Raw genomic sequence first — 18,384 nt, 5'->3', positions numbered from 1 at the left:
GAGCCAGAAGAAAGAACTGTAAACATGGATAAACTAAATTTTTTATTTTTAAAAATATTTATATATATATCATTGATTTTAGAGAGGAAGGGAGAGGGAGAGAGAGATAGAAACATCAATGATGAGAGAGAATCATTGATTGGCTGCCTCCTGCATGCCCCCCTACTGGGGATCGAGCCCACAATCCAGGCATGTGCCCTTGGTTGGAACTGAACCTGGGACCCTTCAGTCCGCAGGCTGACACTCTATCCATTGAGCCAAACCAGCTAGGGCATAGATGGAAAATGTCTTTGAAGAAAAGAGAAGATATGTGTAAATTCGCAAATCCTATTTAAATAGGAAATCAAATATCACTCAGGATTAGATCCATCTTAAAAGTAGGCAACTACCTACGTCAGAAAATCTTCAGGACTCATTTCTAAAAGTTTGAGTGGTGAAGACAGTCCTGAAAGTAGGGGAAAATGGTGATGGCTTGGGCCCTCTCAGTACTCTGGGAGGAACATCTACTTAGTATGTGTGTCCCATATCAAACCTACTTGAATTATTGTAAATGTCACTTATAGTACCTCTTTAGGATGGAAAACTATGTTATCTAGCTTGAAATCTCCATGGATCAAATTTTCTTCATTGTCATTATCAATTGGCAAGTTTTTCATTAGCCAGTCAGAGAGCTGGATCATGGCAGGGATGTCCCGGTGAGCTGTTGCTTGATATTGCTTCATCCATGTTGATACCTAAAGGTACATAAAGAAGAAAAATGATAGTGCTAAAGGTGAACTGTCAAATCCAGCAATTCAAAAATTAAAACAAAATTCAATTATATCAAAGTTGGTTTTATTTTTAAATGCTCAAGAGAAATGCCTGTAAGTGATGCTCATATAAGTCTAAACATTTAAATCTTTCTTCCATCTAGTTCCATTTTACTCACATAGATTTTTTGTTTGTTTGTTTTTAAATATATTTTTATTGATTTCAGAGATAGGGAGAGAAAGAGAGAGAGAAACATCAATGATGAAAGAGAATCATTGATTGGCTGCCTCCTGCACGCCCCCCACTGGGGATTGAGCCCACATTTCGGGCATGTGCCTTTGACCGGAATCGAACCTGGGACCCTTCAGTCCGCAGGCCGACGCTCTATCCACTGAGCCAAACCAGCTAGGGCTCACATGGATTTTTTTTTTATCACATATACAAACAAAATACTGGCCTAGGAATCAAGAGAAGCTGGTTCTTCTTTTTTATTAAGCAACTATTTTGAGGAAGAAAAAAAGAATGCACACACATGCGTGCGCGCGTGCACACACACACACCACACACACACAAATAAGGATAGAAAAATAAATTATGGAAGGATCACAAGAAGCAATCCCTGAAAAAGGAAATATGGGGCTAGAAGAAGGGAGATTTTTACTTTTAGTTTAAATATTCTTTCTTATTACCCATAGAATCTTCTAAATGTATTACAGGTATGAGAAGCATAAAAACTTTTTATTGTTCTTAGACTCAAATGTAAACAAATCAACCTATTTTCAAAGTACTCCATCAACTGAGACCATATTATTACCTGCTTATAACTGTCTCTCCAGTCTTCAAGGTTATCTCTGTTCAATTTAATGCAGTAAAGATCTTTGTTTGGAATCATATGAATCTGGGTTTAAATTATGTCTAAGCCACTTATTTGTGTTTTAAGACCTGAAAACCTGTACCCCCATCTGCAGAATGGGAGCATTAATACCTATGTCTTAGGGCTGTTAGAAAAATGAAAAAGATCTGGCATATAATGAGTACTCTCCAAACCTTAGTTCTCTTTTCTCTCCCCTCAACTCCCTCAAAAAGATATGTGCATAAAGGAAAACAGCCCCATACATATCTGGTCTTGCTGTTCCTTTGATCTGAAATGCTCACCATCTCTTCCCTATCACTCTAGATTTTATCCTTCTTTAAATACACAGTGTATGATATATCATACATCTCTCTCAGGAAGCTTTCCCCACTTAAGCAAGGGTATACTGATATCTACCATCTGAATGGAACAGCTCTCGTGATGAGTACCAAACAATTTACTACTAGATTACATACTCTTTTATACCATTTTCAAGTTTCATGTAAGTAAAATTCATGTATAGGTTTCTTAAAATGATCATAGCTCCGTTGGGAAAATAACTTATTTCTATTTTCTTGATATTCAACACAGTATTTAACATATAATTAAACACAGTCATGCTTAATAAATATGTTAACCTAATTTAAAAAGGAAAAACTGTATAAAAATATGTTGGTAAATTAAGTGAAAAGGCTGAAACAGTTTTAAATTTGCATTCATGTACATTCTGTCCCTTTCAAAAGTTTGATAAACAAAATCTGATCAAGAATATAAAGTTATTTTATGTTTAAAACAAGTCAAACTGAAGGCTAATATTAAATACTAGAGGCCCGATGCACAAAATTCATGCAAGGGGCTCAACCCCCACTGTTACAGCTTCATCCAGAAGGTCGTCTGGCCTAATTAGCATATTACACTTTTATTATTATAGATTAGAGCTGCCCTGGCTGGGTTGCTCAGTTGGTTAGAGCCTCATCCTATACACCAAAAGGTGGCAATTAGATTCCCAGAGCATATACCCAGACCAGGGGTGGGCAACCCCTGGCACGCGTGCCAAACATGGCATGCCAGTAACTTTTGCGGGCATGTGAAACCCTCTCTTATAATCTTCCATTTACAATTTTTTCTTAATATCTACTTTTTTATTTTTCAGATAAATTCAGTGTAGGTGCATCTTAGATAAATAATGTTACATAACAAGTTATCTTAAAGACCATAGACTTGGATTGACGAGAGAGGGGAAGAGCAATTTCTATGCCTCTGCCTTAACTCTCCCTGCCTTCCTAGATCTGACCAGTGTTTTGGTTTCATCTACATATGCTTGTGAATCTTTGTTCTCAGTGATGAATTTTGTTAAGTCTCGTAATAGGAGTAGCCTGACGGATGAAAGTAGTAGCTCGTGCATATCTCTGAAGGTCACGAAATATAAACCTGATGTAAAATTTCTGTCATCAGTGATGCAGCAGCAAAAGTCCCACTAATAATATCAAACGGAGTCAAAGTTTTCTGTCGGACTATCAGTGTACATGTATACATTAAAAAATAAATGTATTTTTCATCATCATATACTGTGTTTTTGTCGCTCGAATGAATTTTATTATTTCTTCAAGGTTCTTCACATATGAACATCTTAAGAGATATCAAGTAGGCATAACATGTTCTCAAAAAATTAGGGTTGGCACGCAGAAGAATTTTGAGTCAGAGATTTTGCTGGTTTTGGCACACACTCACAAAAAGGTTGCCCATCCCTGACCCAGACTGTAGGTTCAACCCAGGTCAGGGTGTGTGTGGGAGGCAACTGATGATGTTTCTCTCTTACATAGTTCTCTCTCTCTCTTTTCTACCCCCCTTCCCTTTCTCTAAAATCAATTTTTAAAGAAAGTATTTTAAATGTTAAAGCCAAGTTTCAGAAAAGTATAAAGTAACTAGGGGCCCGGTGCACGAAATTCGTGCACTGGGTGTGTGTGGGGAGGGGAGTGTCCCTCAGCCCAGCCTGCCCCCTCTCACATACTGGGAGCCCTCAGGCGTTGACCCCCATCACCGTACAATCGCAGGATCGGCCCCTTGCCCAGGCCTGATGCCTCGGCCAGAGGCGTAGACCCCCATCACCCTCCGATCGCCTGAACAGCCCCTTGCCCAGGCCTGACGCCTCCGCCAGTGGTGTCAGGCTTGGACAGGGGACCCCCATCTCCCCCTGATCACTGGCTCTGGCCCCCGCCCAGGCCTGAGGCCTCTGGCCTAGGAATCATGCCTGGGCAGGGGACCCCCATCTCCCTCTGATCGCTTGCTCCACCCCCCGCCCAAACCTGACGCCTCTGACCCAGGCTTCAGGCCTGGGCAAGGGGACCATCATATCCCCCCAATCCCCGGCTCCGCCCCCCACCCAGGCCTGATGTCTCGGCCAGAGGAGTTGACCCTCATCACCCTCCGATCACCAATCACCGGATCGGCCCCTTGACCAGGCCTGAGGCTTCCGGCAGAGGTGTCAGGCCTGGGCAGGGGACCCCCAGCTCCCCGTGGTTGCAGGATCGGCCCCTGCCCAGGCCTAACGCCTCTGGCCTAGGCGTCCGGCCCGGGCAGCGGGGACCCACAGCTGCAGCGGCCCCGTGATCGTGGGCTCCGCTTTAGGCCCAGGCAAGGGACCCCTAGCTCCCGGGACTGCCAGCTTCGACCGTGCCCAGCTCCCATTGCTGGCTCCACCCCTACTTCCTGCTATCACTGGCCAGGGCGGCAAAGGCGCCTGATTCTCCGATCATGGCTGGGGGGCAGGGCAAAGGCGGTCCTAGGGCTGCCTTTGCCCTGCCCCCCAGCTCTTAGCTCCCCCCTGGGTTTCCGATCACTGTCAGTGGCAGGGGGCTTCTTCCTGCTTTCCCTTTCGCCTCCCTGCATTGTGCCTACATATGCAAATTAACCGGCATCTTGTTGGCAGTTAACTGCCAATCATAGTTGGCAGTTAATTTGCATATAGCCCTGATTAGCCAATGAAAAGGGTGTCGTCGTACGCCAATTACCATTTTTCTCTTTTATTAGATAGGATGGGTTTTTATTTTGACTAATAATGTATATTATTTCAGAACTTGAGGAAAAGAGCTCTGTATGTGGATTCCTTACCTGTCTTCTGCAGTACCCAGCACTTATACCATATCCTTCCAGCTGCAATGAGCTTATATTCAAAGAATGTAACTGAGCCAAGGTTTCTATCATGGCTACATATATGGCTGAGCGTTCTGCTGGGCTAACTCCAGGAATTGTGATGTCACGAAAAATTCGACCCTATGAAAGCAATTACAATAGATAATTTAAAACAAAATAAATCTTTTCATACTAACTCTTTGCAGGTTCTCCACCCCTACTGCTGACAAAACAAAAGGATAATAGTTTTGCAACCAAAACCAATTATTTGTAGAATATGCTTGAAAAATGTTCATTTGTGAAACATGTCTAATGTAAGAGCATATCATGCCAAAGGGAAAATGCAAAGATATGCCAATGTGAACTTACAGGACAAAAACGACTTTCAAGTTATATTTTACAAAAAAAAAGCTTTTAAACAATTTAAATGTATCATTCTTAATGGACTGATTTATAATTTGGAGCTTTCCCTCCCTACTTTCTGGACAATTTTGGTATTACTATTACATATAGCTCTTTACTGACACCTAGAGGAAAATACTGTGCTCAAATTAAAAGTCTGTAAAGCAAACTAATGACCTAAAATGATTAATAAACTATCATTTATTGACATCTAACTTCTTAATTGAAAACAAAAGCACAACAAAGTAAGATTGTGTTAATTTACCTGCACATGTTCCATCACGTAAAATTCTGTTCCAATGACAGAAGCATCGCTGCAGTACAATAGAGGCTTGGGAACAGGGAATCCAATTGAAAACAAAGCTTTCTGGACTTTAAATTCTCTATCAATCTAAATAGGATGATAGAGTATTACAAATCAGAAACACAAAAATTTAATAACTACTTGTGAGCTAACATTAAGGCTAGAATTAAATTTTTAAATGACCTATAGGATTATAGCTTCCTTATTATTTCCCTTAAATGTAGTTTCGTGCAGCACTAAATTAGGTCAGCACTAAAACATGATAAATTATGCTAAATAGGATAGGCATATTCATGGAGCCTAATCCTGGTTCTGGATATATGAACGCAACAGATCCTGATCACAATATTTCACAGGTATCATCATAAACATCTCTTTGTTCTCAGCAGTTTCCTGATCACTGGCTCACTCTGTCTCTCTCATGTCTCCCCAGCGGGCGCAGGCAAGTCTCTATTCTAATGCTCTTGGATGCAGCTCCAGGATGCTGGGGGACCAGTGGGTACAGGGAGAAGGAAAAATCAACTGCTCCTTCTGGAGATCAATGGAGGTGCTTGTGTCCAAGGCAGGGCATGGGGATCCTTCCTGGTAATTGAGGCTGCTGTACAGCTCAAGATAACTATTGGGAAAGGAGGCAACAAGAAACAAGCTGGCACTGAAGCAAGAGCCCAAAGAAGATAGTAGGAAGAGTGGGCCTCCTCAATCAGAACAGTTTAATAACTACTTGTGAACTAATGTGTATGGGCTTATCACTCAGGACCTGAGGACACAGTTTACAGAGAACTGTGATGCCGACTCATCTGCAAGCAAAGTCCCCTTGCCCAGCGGTGCTCCTGATCCCTCCTCAGGAGAAGAAACCATGCAGCTCACTTTGACAGCATGGAAAAAGCAGCTACTGCTGCAATAACTAGAGCAGGGAAGTGAGTAAACCTATGACCAAGGTGAGAGAAGCTAGCAGTGCCAATGGCTGTGGAAAGAAGTGTTTATCACCACCTTGGTTCTGGGAAATGGGGTGGGGTGGGATGGTGGTGGGTTAGGGAGTCACAAAGTAGATTACAGTATGGGAGCATTGCTATTTTTCAATGCAGATCTGGGAAAAATAAAGGGCTTGAAACAATGTATTCCAGATCCTTGAGCTGAGAACCTTATGTTGTGTTCAGTGTCTTCTGGTAGGATGTTATAAAAAAGAGAGTCAAGTAGAGCTGTTTATTGGGGCATAAATCTCTGGATAGGTAGGGATTCTCCTTCAGCCATGTTAAGTTTCATAAAAGTTACCCAACTTGCCCTGGCTGGGTGGTTCAGTTGGTTAGAGCAACATCCTGTACACCAAAAGGTTTCAGGTTCTATTCTGATCAGGGCACATACCCAGGTTGTGGGTTTGAGCCCTGGTAAGGGCGTGTGTGGGAAGCAACCAACCAATGTTTCTCTCTCATAGCAATGTCTCCCTCCCTCCCTCCTTCCTCCCTCCTTCCCGCCTTCCTCCTCTTCCTCCCTCCCCCCTCCTCCCCTCCCTTTATATCCCTTCCTTTCTAAAAATCAAAAACATATCCTCAGGTAAGGATTAAAAAAAAGTTACCCAACTTTTTTTTTTTATCTTAAGCATCCAAGTTACTTCATGTGTCTGGGAATATGATATGGGACCAAGAAAGTCAGAATCAGCATTTTCCATTACTATGCTATTAAGCCCACCCCTCAAAGGCCCGGGAAGTCAGCTGGGCCTGGGAAGCACCTGTTATACATTATTACAATTATAAATATTAATGTTCTCCAGGACTTTGATTTCTTTCTTCTCCTGTTTTCTTCTCTAAAAATTCATGTTTTCTGAAAATAGAATGCCTCAATTTAAAAAAATATTTTATAATTCTCACTAAATCTAGTATTTAGAGAATACTATAAAATGATATTCAAATATTTCTTTTTATCACCAAAAGATCAGGGGATTGTTATAGCAAATATTTTACAATAAGTCAGTGAATAGATATTATTATAAGATGTAATGTGCTTTTAAAAACATAATTTAAATATAGAATCAAGGTACAAAGTATCTATAAATGAGTAGCACTGAAAATATTCACTGGATGACTATATTTCTAGCCAACTATACAAAAAGGAATGAAATCCACATAAAGACTGGATGTTGTCTGATATTAATAGCTTTTAGACTTAATTTCAGCCTCAAATCCTTTTTCAAAACAAAAATGGGAAATACAATTCAAGCGAAATTTTTATCTAAGAAATAAAATGAATTTTCTGTTATTTAATAATCATGAGATGACTTTTAAAAGCAATTTAAATTGTTTTTGTGTGTATAAAATGCATTTATTTATCAACAAAGAATGTATTATTGCACTTGTATTATAAGGTATCATTACCACACCTTATGTGCTTTAGGAAGAAGTGAACCAGGTGGTTTTTTTCTGAGTACATATTCTTGAGAGCCCTTCTGGAGATAAAAGGTTGGATTGGACTGTCCTGATCTAGACAAGAGAAAAGAAATGGTCAATTACAAAGATTTATTTCCCTTCTTCCGCAAATCCTACTGAAATGTTGTAAGAAACACAAAATTAAAATACATCCATTTCAATGTTGTAAAGTCGAGTGGTGCTGCCAGAAGCTCAGAACATGAGTTTGGGATGATAAAATGCAGATGGCAACACAGTGGCAGCTAGAGAAACTATAACTCACATAGACAGAAGAGAGGACTTTACTCACTGTCTGTAAATCATGAGTTTCATCAGAAGTACCCCTAGACATTGCTCACATCTAAGTAAAGAAAGGCTGGGAGAAGAACAACTGGAGGTGATCAGTCAGAAATTTAATTAAAGGATGCTGGAATAGCTGGGTTAGTGTCCCCTCATCTGCCACTGGAAAGATAAACCCATATGCATCTCCAAGGTCAGTACCCAAGTACAGCCCTCTACAATGGGAATTCTGATAAGCAAGGTACTAGAGTGGATATCTGGACCAGGGAAGTGCAACAGTGCTCCAGTAACTCACAGACACCAGGGCACTGGCTTTCCACACTAGGTGAATAGAAATTCTCACATACGCTAAGGAAATACACTCCAGCTACCATATCAAAACCATCCAATCTATACCTTCATTTACTATATGAGCAGTTGAGAATTACCCAACTTCTAAAGAATCCAACAGCATGAGCGAGGCCTTAAAATAAATAAGCAGAAGAATCAATCCCTGAGGTAACAGCTAATAAAGGAAAGTGAAATAAAATTCTTCCTTCCAAGTTTCTACCTAGGCCTCCAGCCTCCATCTGCAAAGAACAAGAGGTCAGATTGGGCATAGCATCATCTTTCTCCTACAAACCAAACCCATCCTTCCCAACAATCATATCAAAGAGCACTGCTCTTGGCACCATCTAATTTTGTGTTGGTGTCTTTTAGCATAAGAAAGTGGGGATCATTACCAATGGTCAGGAAATGGGATCACCTCAAGCTATGTTGTTTATCTTGACATGAGACAATTTATACATGATGATCCAAAGAGTCAAGTTGCAATGAACCTTATCAAAACATTTTTTAATGCCAAGCATCTGATGGAATGTATTTTTGATGATGCAGTCACTTATGAAGCACTGGCCTTTCATGATGGTAAATGACCCAGGTGAAATATAATTGAAAACTAAGTTCCCCATGAAAGTTATCATGTGAATTACAATATGACCCAGCAATTCCACTCCAAGGTAAAAACATTTGGGCAAAAGTAGGTTTATAGAAGACTATATAATACAAGAATAAATAATAATACAAGAATAAACATGCCCTAGCTGGTTTGGCTCAGTGGATAGAGCATCAGCCTGCAGACAGAAGGGTCCTTGGTTCTATTCCAGTCAAGGGCATATACCTCTGTTGCAGGCTCCTCCTGGCCAGGCCTTGGTCAGGGCTCGTGTAGGGGGCAACCAATCAATGTGTTTCTCTCACATCAATGTTTCTGTCTTTCCCTCTCTCTTCCACTCTAAAAAATCAATGGAAGAATATCATCAGGTGAGGATTAAAAAAATAAACTCTGTGTTTTGTGTACTTGCCACTGTAAACCTACATTTTCCCACATAAAAGTTGTACAATAATATTCATAGCAGCCCTATTCACCCCAGCCAAAGAGTGGAAACAACTGAAATGTCCATTAACAAATGAACAGATAAACAAAATGTGATATAGCCACACAATGGAATATTACTCAGCCATAAAAGGAATGAAGTTCTGATACATTCTACATGAATGGACTTTGAAAACATTATGTTAAGTGAAAAAAAAAACACCACTTGCAAAAGGCCACATATTATATAATTCAAATTTTATGAAATATCCAGAATATGTAAATCCATAGTGACAGAAAGTAGATTAGTGGTTGCTAGTGGATGGGGCTTGGAAGGTAAGGGTTTTTGGAAAGATGGCAATGTTCTGGAATATATGTATAGTGGTGATGGTCATACAACTTTGTGAATATGCTAATATAAGCCACTAAATTATATATTTAAGTATATTTTTGAATTTTGTGTAATAAATTTTATCTCAAAACACCACATACAAAAAACACAACTGAAACCCACCAAACTAAAAGCTTTTCCTCTAACTAGGTTCTAACAAAGACAGACAGAGAGAGAGAGAGAGAGAGAGAGAGAGAGAGAGAGAGAGAGAGAGAGAGGCCCACCTTGGGAAAATCATCATTAATACTGTGAACACAGTACCAGCTAAATTTAACCACTCCATGCATCAGGCCTCCATATAGTCTGGAACCCATCGATGAAATCAATATAAGAATCATCAATGAGTCAATGGTCATAACTTTTATTTAGGATTTGGACAAGACATTTGGTACTGAAAGAAATGTGTTAATCTATAACAGGGGTCCTCAAACTTTTTAAACAGGGGGCCAGTTCACTGTCCCTCAGTCCGTTGGAGGGCCAGACTATTGTTTTAAAAAAAAACTATGAACAAATTCCTATGCACACTGCACATATCTTATTTTGAAGTAAAAAAACAAAACGGGAACAAATACAATATTTGTATTTGCATGTGGCCCGCGGGCCATAGTTTGAGGACCCCTGATCTATAACCAAAGAGGTGGCGCTTTTTATTTGTCCAACCTTAAATCACGAAATGAAATCTTTGCATTTAAGTGTACAGTTAGGAACACTCACTTGTCTGAATAAGACTGACTACATAGTCAATTTCAAAAGGCCCTAACAGGCCACCCCCAGCACTAGCTCTTTTAGAATCATGTGAAATGGAAATACAGTACACTAGCAGGGCAGTAGCAGATGAGTTTCTGATTTATTCTATGACCCTTCTGTCCCTTTGGTGATAGCTCGGGTTCCAAGAAATAAGACCACAATGGATGAGTATGGGTGCCACCTGGTTTAGAAGCCTCATGCTCCACAGGAACCATTATCTCTAGTAGCAGTCCTCTGGGGACCCTTTCCAGGGTCCTAGCAAGGAGCATGACCAGTAGTGAGCCCTCATTGTACTTAGGGAAACCCAAAGCATCCCATCAGATACTTGTAGTTCATTCATAGGCCTTCCAGTTCAGATGCAGTGGATCAATTAGATATGATTTTTTACCAAAAGTAATGTTGCCTGGAAATGCCATCTTTAGCAAGTTTCCAGAATAACAGAGCTAGAAAGCTAACTTAATTTGTCTGCAGAGATGAAGAAAAGGTTTTTAACCCCTTCCTCACATCATGGTAGACAAGTCTTAGACCTATGACATCATCCTAATAAGCAGCATCTCCATAATTCAGAAACTTAGAGAATCCTACAAGATTGTTTTCAATAGCAAGAAATTGAAAAAGCATTAGTCTTGATAAGGGTGTTACTTATGTTTGCAGCTATGTAGGCAGCCATCTTGTCCCTTGACCAGAGATTTGAAAATATTCAGGATTTGCTGCTCTTTGATATGACACCTTTTCCTTTGGTATTGAACCATTGGTGAAGTAATGACTATTCTGATCAAGTGTAATACAACAGTTCATGCCAAGATGAATTAGACCTTCACCATCTGTTCCGACAATGACGTGTTCATTCAGGCTTATGAAACTGAATGAGCGCTGTGAAGGATAACCACCAGTGTGGCAAATTTGCACTCACAGACATCCCTCCTGCAGCCCACAGGTTGTACAGATTGAAGTAACTTGTGATATTGATGCCGATAGTATCTCAAATGTGTCTGCTGTAGATAGAGATCAAGAAAAGAGAAGATTAAAAGACTGACGCCATAGTGTTTGAGCATGGAAAACATTGAGTAAATGGTCCAAGAGACTTAAATGTACAAAGCAGGAGATGAGAAGCACAGAGGCAAAATATCCCCTAAGGCCCTGGCCAGTATTGTTCACAGTGGTTAGAGGATTGGCCCACACACCTCAGATTTAATTTGTGACCAAGGGCAGGTATCTGGGTTTTGGGTTCACTTCCCATCCCACCCCCAATCCCTGCTCTCTTTTACATCAACGTTTTCCCTCCTCCCGCCCCCTTTCTTTCTACCTCTTTCTCTCTCCTCCCCCATCCCTTCTACTCTCTCTCTAAAAAACAATGGGAAAAATATTTGCAGTGTGAGTTATATCTGAAAGTTGTCATATCTTCAAAGGAAGAATAATGAGCATCTCATACTCCTGAACCCAACAGTCACTGGTTAAGGGCCATCCTGGGCATTGCAACATTCAGGGCAAAGGAGCGTCCAGTAGGCCAAGAGCAGTACAAAAACAAACAAAACCAAACAAACAAAACACCAAAAAGCCACCAAACCAGTGTACATGGAAATAATAAAAAGGATCCAAAAGAATCTGGGCAAAGTATCAATAATATCTACTAAAATAGCCCTAGCTGGCTTGGCTCAGTGGATAGAGCGTCAGCCTGCGGACTGAAGGGTCCCAGGTTCGATTCCGGCCAAGGGCACATGCCTGGGTTGCGGGCTCGTTCCCCAGTAGGGGGTGTGCAGGAGGCAGCCAATCAATGATTCTCTCTCATCATTGATGTTTCTCTCTCTCTCTCCTTCTCCCTTCCTCTCTGAAATCAATAAAGAAATATATTTAAAAAAAATAATATCTACTAAAATAAATATTCTTGCTTCCAATTCATGACCATGAACTTCAAAGTAAACCCTGTGTGGCAACCATAATATATTTCTTTAGCCTACTTAATCTCCCATGCTCTTGAGTAACTATTTCACAAATTCTTCTCTTTAAATATCCAACACCTTTTCCTCCATCTTCACTCTCAGCTGACTCTAGCTTCCTATTTCACTGAGAGAACAAAAGCAATTAGATGAGAACTTCTACACACTTACACCACCATATCTACTGCACACAAGCATCTGTGCCCATATACTGTGTCTTCCCTGCAGAGTCTGTAGAATGCTCACATTCCTATCTAAGGAGACTCCCACATCTTGTGAATTAGATCCCAGCCCACTCTTGCCTACTCGACTTCATTCCACTCTCTCCTGAACAATTTTCCCCTCTCTCAATCACTGGCATCCTGGTTTGGTGGCTTTTGCTTCCAATAGTTAGCCCCTGTGGCTTCTTCTTCATTTTTTTTTTTTTGTACTGCCCTCTCTCGTCTGGATCACTGGCATCCAGCATATACAAACATGCTATTTTTTTAAAAGACTTATCTTGATTCCACGTCTCCCTCTACTTAAAACATTTTTATTCCCTTTTTGTGGAAAAACTTGAGTTTACACTCCCTGATCCAGTTCCTCTCCTATTTTCTCTTAAACCCATTTCAATCAAGCTTTCATTCAGATCCTTCCACCAAAACTACTTTTTTCAAGGCCACTAATACTGTTATGGTATCAAACCATGACTTCTCCCTACTTCTACAGCCATTCCTTCTTTTACTCCATTGCAGCCTCCTCCTTGATTCTACATCTTCCTAACACTGAGGTGCCTAAGACTGTTTCTGGGCCTCTTTCTTTATGCAGACTCATTGTCTAGGTAAGCTCTGTGATTTCATGACTTTAAATACCATCTCTACGTCAATGACTACTAAATGCACATGTCTAGTCCAGACCTCTGTCCTGATCCTCAAACTTATATCTGTTAACCACACAGATCCACTTGGATGTCTAAAAGGCATCTTAAACTCAACATTCCAAAATGGAGATCTGACATTTCCCCTCAAATCTGCTTCTCTATAATCACCTCTATTTTATTTTATGGTAACTCTATCCTTCCAGTTACCAAGACAAAATGGAATACTAGTTGTCTCTTTTTCTTTCATCTCCCACATTTGATCAGTCAGTAAATCCTTTCCAATAAACCCAGACTATGACCACTTTGCACCTATTCTACACTACCATCCTGGTCTATGCCACTAATATTTCTCAACTGGACCATTGTAGTATACTCCAAACTGGTCTCCTTTATTTTGTTCCTGTCAATCAAACACAACAGGCAAAGAGACTTTAAAAAGAGAACTCAGTCCCTCCTCTGCCCCCTAAACCCTAATTTCTCCCCATTTCAATTCAAAGTAAAAGCCAAAGTCCTTATAATGGCCAAGAGGCCATTGTTTTCCTTGTTTCCACCACTCTGGTCACATTGGCTTGTATTCCTTCAACACACTGGGCACACTCCCCCTTAAGAACCTTTGCGCTTGCTGCCCCTCCCCCCTCGAATGTTCTCCCCCCAGATAATTGCATGGCTCATATCCTCATCTCCTTCAAGTCTTTGCTGAATGCCACCTTCTCAAATGAGGCCCTCCTGTTCCCCTCTCCCAAACATTTCCTATTCCCCTTTATTTCTCTCCATAGTACATATCACCTTCTTCTACACTGTAATATTTATTGTTTGTATTCTTCAAATAGAGGGGGAATTCCAAGAAGGCAAGATTTTTTGTTATATTCCCAATGATTGGAGCAGTGCCATGCACATATTAAACACGTAGCTGAAAAACACAGCTTTTGTTGTATCAAGCTATCAAATGCTTTCAATATTTAATTCTAAATATTTTGTATTTCTAATATGATTTATTTTCACAAATTCTAAAATCAAATTTGCATAGATAAAAAAGTCACAAAATTTGTAAAGTGTAAATAACACAGCAAACACCAGTGTTCTCAGTACCCAGTTTAAGAAAATTACTGTTATCTCTGAAGCCCTGTGTGCCCCTCCCCTCAGAGTAACTACTGTCCTGATTAAGTTTATCTTTCCTTTGAAGTTTATGCCCTTAAACAAGATACTGCTTATTTGTCCATTTTTTTAATTCTGTGTTGATGTATATATCTGCAGCTGAATCATTTTCACTGTATAGTATTCCATCATATATATAATTTATTCATCCAGTCTGCTACTGATGAACAGTGTCATTTCCTTTATTTCTGCCATTACAAACAGCGCGATGAACATTTTTGTAGATTACCTCTAGGAAAAGAATTGCTGTGTCTTGAGGCATGTCTATTTTTCCATTTTAATCTTTAAAAGATCATATCAAATTGTTTTCCAAAGTAGTTAATTCACATTCCTACCAACTGTGGATATGATCTGTTGCCCCATAACCCAGCCACTTGTTTGAAATTGTCAGATTTTTAAAAAAGGCAATATGGAGGTCTGAAATGGTATGTCATTGTTTCAATTTGCCTTTCACTGAATACTCGAGGTGCAGTGATCTCAAGCATCTTCCAGTCTGTTAACCGTTTTCCTGTTGGGCTATTGGAGTTCTTTATACATTCTGTTTATTAACCTTTTAACCATTATATGTATATATTGCAAACATTTCTTTTTAATTTCACTTTCTTTAAGGAGACTTTTGTCTTTTTAAAGAATTTATTCTCTACTCCAAAGTCAACAATTATCTCCTATATGTCTTCCAAATGGTTTTAGTTTTACCTTTAACGCGAATTCACCTGGAACTTTGTGAGGTAATGAAAAGGTCTCATTTCAATATTTTCATACATATAACAATTATACCTATGTAATTTATTGAAAAGTCCTCTCTACACACAGATTCTTTTTTAAAAAAATTAAATTCTTTATTGTTTGAAGTATTACATTTGTCTCCTTTTTCCCCCATTTGACCTCTCCCCAGCTACTCCCACCCCCCAGCACTTGCCCTCACCCCCACTACTGTGTCCATTGGTTATGCTTATATGCATGCATACAAGACATTGGTTGATCTCTTACCCCTCTCCCCTACCTTCCCTCTGAGGGTTGATGGTCTGTCTGATGTTTCTATATCTCTGGATCTATTTTTGTTCATCAGTTTATGTTGTTCCTTATATTCCACAAGTGAGTGAGATCATATTATGTTTATCTTTCTCCGACTGGCTTATTTCGCTTAGCATAATGCTCTCCAGGTCCATCTGTGCTGTTGCAAATGGTAAGAGTTGTTTCTTTTTTACAGCAGCATAGTATTCCATTGTACACACACTGATTCTTGATGCCAGCATTGCCATATATCAAAATTCTATAAATATGTAGGTCGTTTTGGTGGACCCTCTGATTTTATTGGTCTATTTCTGTGCTAATATCATGCCTTCTTAATTCAAATTTCCTACTTTTCATCTTCAGGAGTGTTTTTGCTATTCTTGGCCCTTTGCTCTTGCACATAAAATTTAAGAGTAATTTCTCAAATTAGAGAAAAAATTAAGATTTTTTATTGCTATTGTGCTGAATCTATACACATTAAATTGGGGAAAAATGCACTATTGAATTTTTCTTTTCATGAACATTGTCATCTGTCAGTTTAATTCTTTTTAAAAGTCTAATAAAGTTTTATGACAGTCTTGCACAGATTTTATTAGATTAATATCTAGGCAATTTATACTTTTGATGCTCTTATTAATTATACCTTTTTTAAGATTACATTTTATTGGTTTGTTTATTGGTTTCTCCATACTGAACTTCGATAAACTCTCTATTATCTGTAGATTATTGGCTTTTTAAATCCATGAATCAATTAGTTTCTAAACATGTATTTGATAGCTGTCTTTCTTCAGTTGATTTATAAACTTTTGGTATTTATATTCTGATTTTTTTTTTTTTAAGATTGACACTTCAGAATTTTTGAAACTTTCTTTGTAGCCCAACATGTCTTCAATTTTCATAAACTTTTTCATGTGTTCTGGAAGGAAATATGTATTTTCTGTGGGATAGTTCTATCCATATACTATGTAGGCATACCTCAGAGATATTGCAGATTTGGTTCCAGACCACTGCAATAAAAGTGAGTTTTAGTCTTTTTGCTGGTGGAAGGTTTTTGCCTTCAATTTGTAAAAAACACAACATCTGTGAAGTGAAATAACGCTAAGTGCAATCGAACGAGGTGTGCCTGTACTATTTACGCCACAACTGATTTCATTTAACAAGCACAATCCTGGTTATTTTAACATCCAACCTAATTCAGAATTAGGTATTTTTCAATTAGATAATTCTCCAACAATTCTAGGAGATACATATTACTGTCTCCATTACTAACCCTTTTGAGTTGCTCAAAAGGGTTAAATCACCATCCAGATTTCCACAGCAAGTGGCCTCGTTGAAATTTGAACTTTGATTTGTTTTCGTTTGTTACAACACAAAACGTCTAGGCTAGAAACCTCAGCTGTTTTTTTATTCCACCTTCTCCTTCATCCTCCATTGTCTATTGGGACTAGGTGCCTTATACCTGAATTATACCTCAAAACTCTCTTTTATCCAGGTCCTTTGCCACTTTTTTTTTTTTTTTACTCTAATCAGGAGTAAAGATGGTAGTGATCAATGCCACTGGTATATAGTTCTGTTGCCATGTTTAAGTCCTTTCACCTATTGTACTTCGTTTAATTATCAGGATTACTCAGAACAGTCGGGTATTTGTTACAGATTAGGAAACTAGCTCTCAGAGAGTTTATGTAACACTAGCGGCCCTGCAGGGCTCCCCTCCAGAAGCCAGAACTGAAGCCCAAAGTGGCGGTGTGGTTTGCCAAGTGGAAGATCGGCCATTAGAATTCGAATCCCCCAGCTGGGGCCATTAGGCCAGCCTCCGAGAATATGGCCAATTATAAAGGAGTAACACTTGTTTCTCAGGGGGGAAAGTTAATGGCTATAGAACAAAGGTTGAGCGAAGGCCTCTGTATACCCCACAGGGCTTCCAAGCCTCGGTGAATCCCCGAGGTGCATAATTGCATCCCTGAACGGAGATTCCTTCTCCATGTTGGAATCGTGACTAGGGTCTCTTCCATAATTGCCCACGAACTGGAAATTCCCAGAATGCCATGCCAGCTCCCGCCTGCAGAGTGTGTCATTGCCGGAGAAGAAACGGGGCGGCGGGGCATCGGGAACCCACCCAGGGCCAAAGGGACAAAAGCACGACGCACAGATTCGTTTCGACTGGAGGAGGAGACTAGTGGCGATACCTGTACTGGGCAATGGTCAGCTTGGCCTCGGGCTCGGCCCGGAAGCCGGGCAAGTGCTGGCTGAGGTAGGCCTCCAAGGGCCTGCAGTCGAACTTGTGCTGCGGCAGCACTTCGCCGGCTTCTGGCTCGCGGAAGGCTCGGTTCGCCATGACGGCCGCCGCGGAACCCACAGGTACTTTCAGGGCCGGGAGGGACCACTTTATACCCAAGTGGGCGTGGCCTGGGACGAGGCCCGCCTGCGCCCGGTCGGCTCCAGCCAATCACACACGAGTTCGGCACAGTTGCTGAGCAGCACAGGCCCGCTGAATCCCGGTGATTCCGGCTCCGCTTGGAAAATGTCTGGAGAACCGCTCTCGTGTTTGGATTTTAAACGAGCAGTCAGCCTCAGAATCGGAGACCTCAGTTTTAAAGACAGCAAAGCCGCATCCATCGCGACCGGCAAATAAGAAGGCAGAGGCCTCTGCCACCTCTACACCTGTTGCGGAAGACCTATAGCGTCCGCTTCTGAAAAGGGTCCGTTTGGACCTCGAGCCCAGGAATAAAAGTTCCTGGTGTTTCTCTGAGCCGCCCACTGGACAGGGCAATAGCGCCGGCCGCCCGCTCT

General features: G+C 40.4%; 1 protein-coding gene across 1 annotated transcript in view; it reads right to left on the bottom strand.

Annotated features, from left to right (window-relative positions):
* ACAD11 (acyl-CoA dehydrogenase family member 11) overlaps positions 1–17,973 on the bottom strand; it is a 70,834-nt gene extending 52,861 nt beyond the window's left edge. Inside the window, exons 1-5 of the mRNA XM_059663937.1 lie at positions 17,781–17,973; positions 7,816–7,915; positions 5,403–5,528; positions 4,715–4,876; positions 567–734 (exon numbers count right to left, since the gene is read on the bottom strand). Of these exons, the coding sequence (XP_059519920.1) occupies positions 567–734; positions 4,715–4,876; positions 5,403–5,528; positions 7,816–7,915; positions 17,781–17,929 (705 nt within the window). The 5' untranslated portion in view covers positions 17,930–17,973. The remainder of the gene's footprint in view (positions 1–566; positions 735–4,714; positions 4,877–5,402; positions 5,529–7,815; positions 7,916–17,780) is intronic.
* Between the last annotated feature and the right edge of the window lie 411 nt (positions 17,974–18,384).

The sequence above is a fragment of the Myotis daubentonii genome, chromosome 14 (assembly GCF_963259705.1).
Source record: "Myotis daubentonii chromosome 14, mMyoDau2.1, whole genome shotgun sequence".
Classification (NCBI taxonomy): domain Eukaryota; kingdom Metazoa; phylum Chordata; class Mammalia; order Chiroptera; family Vespertilionidae; genus Myotis; species Myotis daubentonii.
The sequence above is the reverse complement of the archived record's forward strand: the minus strand, read 5'-3'. Positions and strand labels throughout refer to the sequence as shown.